This window comes from Hoplias malabaricus, chromosome Y (assembly GCF_029633855.1).
Source record: "Hoplias malabaricus isolate fHopMal1 chromosome Y, fHopMal1.hap1, whole genome shotgun sequence".
Taxonomy (NCBI): domain Eukaryota; kingdom Metazoa; phylum Chordata; class Actinopteri; order Characiformes; family Erythrinidae; genus Hoplias; species Hoplias malabaricus.
In genome coordinates, this window is record NC_089820.1 from 79,549,879 (window position 1) to 79,557,655 (window position 7,777).

The following is a 7,777-nucleotide window of genomic DNA, read 5'->3' on the forward strand; positions in this document are numbered from 1 at the left end:
CTGATTATTCATCTCTCTTAGTCACAAATTAATAAATAAACGATACAGAGAGAAATGTGCCTGAACTTCAAGTGAAGTGGGCACTCGTTCTGTTGATTTGGTAAACGCTTAATATGAATAAATGCTATTTAAATAGATGTTTCCGTGTGTGCTTTCTATTACTAAACGTTAGATTTCCTGTGTGTTTGTGCTGAATATAGGGCAACATTACTTAGATGTTCATGTGTGTGCTGCAACTTTATGTACATGTGGTGTGCTTTCTATAACTTAGATGTTACGTTTGATTGTATGTGCTGAATGTGTTAATGTTTATTAGACGTTCCTGTTTGTGCTGAATAACTTTAGCAATGTGCTAAACTGCTGTAACCTGGTTATAGCAGAAGTAGTCCTTTGTAACGGCATTAGGGTTTGTGAGGTCACAAAATAAATAGTGTATTAAATAATAATAATAAAACAGGATTTTTCTATGATATCTGCCCTTGAACCCTTCTTTTACTTCAGTAGGCTATATATGAGACAATTATCTGGTGGGTGGCTTGGTGGTGTCAGCTCCAGGCTTCTGTGTTTTTGGGTTAAAACTCTGCCTTTGGGTGTTGTGTATTCTCCACGTGTCTGCATGGGTTTCCTCTGGATGTTCCAGTTTCTTCCCAGTCCAAACAATAAACGTAGGTTGGTTATTCAAGTGTCCATACGTTTGAGGGAATGTGTGATGACTGTCAGACTGGTGCCACATCCAGTGTGTCCCTGCCTTGTGCCCAGTGATTCTGGGTAGGCTCTGAACCCACTGTGACCCTGAACAGAATAAAGTGGTTTCAGAAAATGAAAGAATAAACTGATAATTTTATCTGGTGCTTTGCCTGAGAATTAAGGAAACACATCATAGAAAGTATTAGCTCTGCTGTTCCCTCAAATCACCCATTCATTCACACACTCACACTTTTGACCCATGTGCAGCACAATAAGGGGTGTTTGCAAACTTTGGACAGTAAGTGTAGCCTTGAATAAACAAAAATAAAACAGTGACTTTTGAGTAATCTATTCTGTACAAAACTCACCTTCGGATGTGTCTTCCGAATGATGTCATCCAAAGGCTTTTAAATGTATGCAAATACAAGCATGTTTAAGCAGATTTGAACATGTATTTTTATCAAAGCTTCCAACAAAAACCTAATCCAAGCATGTTATTAATCAATTGTCCAATTGTAACATATATTATATGGTATTGTATATACACCAAACAGCCTCAACATTAAAATGACCACATTTTTTATAACCTCATTATACCCTTCTGCTATTACAGACTAGTCCATCTGTGCTCTGCATAATTTTTAGTCTGATCCAGTAGACACACCATATCATCAGTGTCACTGCAGAGCGACCCAAGTAATACCTGCTTTGTGGTGGTTCTGGGGGGGTGCTGACCATTGAGGTACAAGGTGAAAAGAGGTAACAAAATATGCAGAGCAACATGCTGACAGGTAATTGCAGACCTATAAAGTGCACTTAGAATTTTTTTTTTATGTTTTGGTTAATTGTAGGTACATGTGGTGTGTGTGTGTGTGTGTGTGTGTGTGTGTGTGTGTTGTGGTGCGATTGAACATTATTAAGTGGTGTGATGTCGTCCTCTTGTGGTTCCTATAAACATAACAGCGCAGAGACACTGCTATTCCTCCATGGAACCTGTAGGTGGCAGTAAAGATTCAACACGGGAAAGCTGCAAATAACGCGTGGGGAAGAGTAAGACTCGAGGAAGAAGTGTTATGTTCATAGCTTGATTTGCTGAGCTAAATTTCTTGAAAAGACCCAGCCATGTCCGAAAGAAAGGTTTTAAACGTAAGTGACTTTCTCCTGCACGGATTAAATCTGTGTCGATGAAAACCTGAAGGAAGTCGTTGATTATTTTGACACTGGAAGCTCAGATCGATGTGCTGCTTGATAGCCTTTCGATAGGGAAATAGTTAAACATATAGCTTAAATATAACTTATTACAATTTCTTAGCTTGTAAAAAGAAACTGTGTTATATACACTGTGGCATTGGTTGCTGTAGAACTGGTCTGTTCAAAAAACGGTGTTTTTAATCAATACCAGAGCTCTGGCGCGTAGTTGTGTTTTCATGACCACAGTAAAAGTAGAACTACCTTCTTTAAAGGCGCACTAGGCGATTTTCTTACGTTTTCAAACTAGTAAAATTAAGAGTAAAATAAAGAAAACATGATTTAAAAAAGTTATTTTGTAAATAATATATGTACACAGGAATTCTGTGCCTGAGAAAACCAGAGGTGAAAAAAAAAAACAAATTCTGGACCAGACTGGCAGTTTTTATTGTTGTAGCTAACCAGTTTGGCCACTGGAGGTCGCCTAGACTCACTTCTGTAAATGTTTAATACTGGCTGTATATTGTGCTTTGGTTTGTGCAGTAATGTGTTCACTGTGGAGGGCATGTACATATCAATATATTCCCCACATTTTACATTCACTCATGGCTCCCTTCAACCCTAACTGCTATGTCTTCATCTTTTTGTAGAAATACTACCCCCCGGATTTTGATCCATCAAAAATCCCCAAACTCAAACTCCCCAAAGACAGGCAGTATGTGGTCAGATTGATGGCTCCATTCAACATGAGGTGAGAGACTGCAGCAGCTGCTCACTGTAAATTTACAGGTGGTTAAATTTTTGTACATATTTTTAATAGAAAATCATCTCTAATTGTTGCAGGTGTAAAACATGTGGAGAATACATCTACAAAGGGAAAAAATTCAATGCCAGGAAGGAGACTGTACAGAATGAGCTGTACTTGGGTTTGCCCATCTTCCGCTTCTACATTAAATGCACAAGATGTCTGGCAGAAATCACTTTCAAGGTATGAGAAGGCCAACACGACTACTCTGATAGTAACGGTTTTAAAAAATTAAAACATGTCTAGTTTAGTGTGGTCATATTACTTCATACTTTTTGTTCCTCTCTTGAACAGACAGACCCAGAAAACACAGATTACGCCATGGAGCATGGGGCAACACGAAACTTTCAGGCTGAGAAACTAATTGAGGAAGAAGAAAAGAAAATCCAAAGGGAGCGAGAGGAAGAGGAGCTGAATAATCCTATGAAGGTAATGTTGAATGGTGTTCTTCAATATTTTTATTTGTACCATATCAGCTTTTAGCATGTAGTCGATTAAATCATTGAAAGTTCATTAATCATGGGTGTCTTTAACATAATAAATGTACTGTTAAGACACTTTTAGCACTTTTCCACTATAAATAAGTCTAGTTCTTTCTTTTTGAACTGGTTCCATTGGTCCTTTCCACGAAGTTAGAGAGGAACCAAAGATACTTCATCAGCGGGAGGCGTCACTGTGGCTGAATACAGCGGCAGAGCCACAGATAAACTGTCAGAGTCCTGACAGGGTCATTGTTTATTTTTCGTTTACCGTGGAGTCAGATTAGAGTGAGATAATACATGTACATGTTGCAGAGTTCAGAACCGTCCCACTGAGCTTGTGAACAGTGAAGAAACGTAACCAACGCAGAAGCGCAGCTCTGGCCTATGCACATGTTGAGCCAAACACAGCCCCAGAAACACACACAAAGGGAGAGTTTGATGACGCTGTATTTGAGGCTCTGATCTCTTGAGTTACTGAACCTCAGCACACCCATGGACAATGGTTCGCACTGATTGATACTCTTTGGTGTAAAAGCGCTATTTTAGTACCTTTTTAAGTTACTAAATGGTGCTCGGTGTACATAACAAACTACATCAAATCACTCCAAGCTTTTTAGGTTTATTTGCTTAATATTTAGAATATTTGCAGTTTTATTCAGTTATCACAATGCTCTGATGTCTTTTCCTGCAATAGGTTTTGGAGAACCGCACACGGGATTCAAAGATGGAGATGGAAGTTCTGGAGAACCTGCAGGAACTTAAGGAGTTGAACCAGCGGCAGGCTCAGGTGGACTTTGAGTCCATGCTGGAACAGTACAGAGAGCTGGAAAGGAGACAGAGGCAGAAAGAGCAGGACGACGATGAGCGAGAGACCAAGTATGATCATTTATAATGTAAACTAGAACGTTTTATCGTCCCGACGTTACAGGTTCCATTAAGAATATCACTAAAGTACACTTACATTTATTTACGTAATTATCTTTTTACCTATTGCGTCTGTTAAAGGTGCTGTATATAATTTCAATCCAAAACACTTTTTGTAAAATTCAGCAAATGTTTCCTCATGGTGTGCTAGCTCTATGGTCAGTTGCATGATGGAAAAATGTCCAGTGTTTCTACCCAGTCCCAGTCATTCTCCATAAGCTTATAGAGAGCCTTTAAGACTCCTTGGTCATGAACCTGTTGGAGGTAATGGAAAGTGAATACCTCTTCCACGACATGTGAAACCAGCCACTGTCTCTTTTCGAATTGCCAGTAATACAACAACAACAGTGGACAGTGCCGCATGCTGGAGAAGCGCACCAAATACCCAGATCTAGACCCAGTCCTTTTTTTTTAAGCACAAATTTGTTACGATATTTGTCATTGCAGTAATACACCTCTCATGTTTGGTATAAAAATACAGTACAAATTTCTTTGTTTTTTTAATGCAATAAGGTGTTTGTATGGTTTTAAAACCTCATCAAACTAACAGAGACAGAACATTAGAATGTCTTTCCCTCACTCTTGCTCTCACTCTTTAGGGAGATGCTGGAGAGGGCTTTGGTGAAGAGACTGAGGGACTCTGACTCTGACTCCAATTCAGATCAGGAGGAGGAAAAGGGAAAAGAAGAGCAGAAGAAACACTCTGCTGAGAGACCCACAGACATCCTGATGCCAGAGAGAAGTGAAGACACAAAAGTACATTGGGGGAGGGAACAGCATCATTAGACATTTCAGAATTCACTCACACTGGACTAGGTTAACCTCATTGTGCCAGTCAGCTAGCTGTGAAAAATTGTAAAGCAGTAGAGCTTTTTATTTTAGAAAAATATTTATAAAAATGGTATAAATTTATAAGAACTGTGTGTGTATGTATATATATAATTCTTTTTTAAATTATTCTGATTCATGATGTTTCACCCTCACCTCACAGGGTCCCTCTTCTGCTGGAGTGAAGCGTCAGAAAGTGGAGAGCTGGGAGAGGAGTGTAGGGGGGCTAGGAAGTAAAAGTACACTGGGATCGCTGATAGTAAGGAAGAAGCCTGCAGCCACAAACACAGGACAGCTGTCTGCAGCTGGAAGCCACACAGGTAAATTCACTTTGGGCGACTGCTGAAAGTGTAGTCATATAATTGGTAACAATTTTGAAACTTGTTAATATGATAATCTTGTTGAGAATGTGTTTGTGTGTAATTTATATTATTATTACTAAAAGCAGTTAGTAATAATACCATAGAGCTACCATATTTACATGTTAAATTCAGGTTTCGCGTTTTTAAAATTCAGGGTCACATTATAATAAGTAGGGCGGCATGGTGGCACAGCAGGTTAGTGTCGCAGTCACACAGCTCCAGGGGCCTGGAGGTTGTGGGTTCAATTCCCACTCCGGGTGACTGTCTGTGAGGAGTGTGGTGTGTTCTCCCTGTGTCTGCGTGGGTTTCCTCCGGGTGACTGTCTGTGAGGAGTGTGGTGTGTTCTCCCTGTGTCTGCGTGGGTTTCCTCCGGGTGCTCTGGTTTCTTCCCACAGTCCAAAAACACATGTTGGTAGGTGGATTGGCAACTCAAAAGTGTGTATGTGTGTGTCGTCCTGTGAAGGATTGGTGCCCCCTCCAGGGTGTATTCCTGCCTTGCACCCAATGATTCCAGGTAGGCTCTGGACCCACCGCGACCCTGAACTGGATAAGGATTATAGATAATGAATGAATTGTAATGAGTATTATGAAGCTGTTATGTTAAATCAGCTAAATCATGCCCCTCATATGCTGTAACCCTTCTATATGGTTTTCACAAAGCAAAACTTCTCAGTTAACCCACTAGTGAAATTCCAAAACTGGGCTTTTGAAAAAAGGGAAAAAAAAAACAATAGTTTATTAAAAATGTTTTCACTTGCTTTTTGAAGCATCCCATTGGAATGTTGCCAATGTGTTCAGTTATATATATTTTTTCTCTTTCCTCTGTTATTCAGAATCAGCTGCTCCTAAACCTGCACAAACATGTACTCAAGCAACTGCCAGCAGCAGCCAAACTGCAGCAGCTCAGAACGGTTCCTCTCTCAGCCTCCTGGGGGCATACTCTGACAGTGAAGACAGCAACTCAGACTGAGCTTCTGATGCTCCGATCGGCTCTTTGTTTGCTGGATGCTTATCAAGTTTTCCATTTCACCTTAAAGAGTGGAGACCTTAATGGCCAATTTCAAGTAGAATGGAAAATTGAAATCGGAATAATCCAACTTCAGCTTTATAATGAGCTCCTTTTGTATTAGTGCTTATGTTAAATACAAAGAAAACAAGTCTGAAGATAAAGAGGCAGAGAAATCAGTTTATTAATGGACTAGCAGTTCGCCTGCCTGAGCAGTGTATTTTTTAATTATTATGGTTATATATTTATGTAATTTCTGGCTTATTTTGTTGTGCATGAAGTAAAGATAGATTTCTTGAAATTCATGAGTTGGTTTTAAGTTTTACATTGAAAAAAAATAGTGTGTTTTCTCACATTTTTCTATCATACTTCTCATGTACATCTGTTGATTTCTTTGGTTTTTCAGTTTAATTGCTACTGTATCTTTAAGCCTTTTATTGTGATGAGCCTTTCATTGTGGTGCACAAGTCTGTAATCCACCCTGACATATTGATTTTATCTGCAAAGAGTCAGAGGGCAGGGTCAACCACAGCAAAGCGTAACAGAGGGAATGCATCTGTTATTCAAGCCTAGTATCTAGAGTTCATTGAAGGCTGATTATTCAGAGTGCTAGTTTTGGAGTATTGTTAGTAATTAACCTCTTTCCCCACTAAAACCCCCTTATAATGTGGGAATTTTATGAATGTTTAACTGTGTACAGCTTGAATTTTTGTCTACAGTCTTTTAATTAATACCATGTTAAAAGTGAAATCATTTTAAACTGTGTTTATTCAGTCAAAACACCAAGCCCTTGCCAAAATATATGCTGGATATTCAGTATTTAATCTACAGGTTTAATATCAAAGTGAATTTGAAGAAAATGTGACTACTAGTATTAAATATATATGCAGTCTAATGGCACAATTTAACATTTAGTACTGAACACAATATTCAGTGTAAGATTTGGGGTGTGAAGACATGGGTTTTATATTTTAATGGAAGCAGTAATATTTACAATTATCTAATCTCTAATTTTTTAAAATCTTCCTTAACTGCTTCTGTTATGAATAAACAATACCATGTCATCAAGACAAATATTTACATTTGATTTAGATGTAATTTTTTTAAATAAAATTTGGGACAGATTAAAAAAAAAATCCCAAATTAAATATTTTACTAGCATACGTTGATCAGAACGTTAGCATTATTAAGTGTTTATATTGTGAGTAAACTATCTGGCAAAATTCTGAACAGGTTTATGTTTTGGGAGGGGAGGCACCAGTATTCAAATTTCGGGCCAAAGCTAGTAGCCATAATTTCCCTTAATGTCTATTCTGCTGCATGAACTAAATCCTCCTGGAATTTCGACACAGAAATACACATGATTAGACAAGTTGGAAAATTCTTGACAGAACAGCATATTTTTGATTCCTTTTTTAAGTGAAAATAACTTTTGTTTTGCCATTTTTATGGCATTGGTTCTTTTTCATTTTTAACATAGTTTGCACAGGTCTGG

General features: G+C 38.4%; 1 protein-coding gene across 1 annotated transcript; it reads left to right on the plus strand.

Moving 5' to 3' along the window:
* The first annotated feature begins 1,685 nt into the window (after positions 1 to 1,685).
* LOC136679116 (splicing factor YJU2-like) lies at positions 1,686 to 7,260 on the plus strand. The gene is made up of 8 exons (XM_066657422.1): positions 1,686 to 1,833; positions 2,526 to 2,626; positions 2,719 to 2,863; positions 2,975 to 3,109; positions 3,857 to 4,038; positions 4,686 to 4,842; positions 5,078 to 5,234; positions 6,110 to 7,260. Exons 1-8 carry the CDS (start codon positions 1,810 to 1,812, stop codon positions 6,244 to 6,246), a joined length of 1,038 nt encoding a protein of 345 aa, XP_066513519.1. The 5' UTR covers positions 1,686 to 1,809; the 3' UTR covers positions 6,247 to 7,260.
* Positions 7,261 to 7,777: the final 517 nt, after the last annotated feature.

Bases quoted from the DNA above. Each gene is read 5' to 3' on its own strand.
- LOC136679116 (XM_066657422.1), top strand. From the start codon at position 1,810: ATGTCCGAAAGAAAGGTTTTAAAC. The intron at 4,843-5,077 runs GTACATTGGGGG...CTCACCTCACAG, and splicing joins AGAGAAGTGAAGACACAAAA to GGTCCCTCTTCTGCTGGAGT. The intron at 5,235-6,109 runs GTAAATTCACTT...TCTGTTATTCAG, and splicing joins TGCAGCTGGAAGCCACACAG to AATCAGCTGCTCCTAAACCT.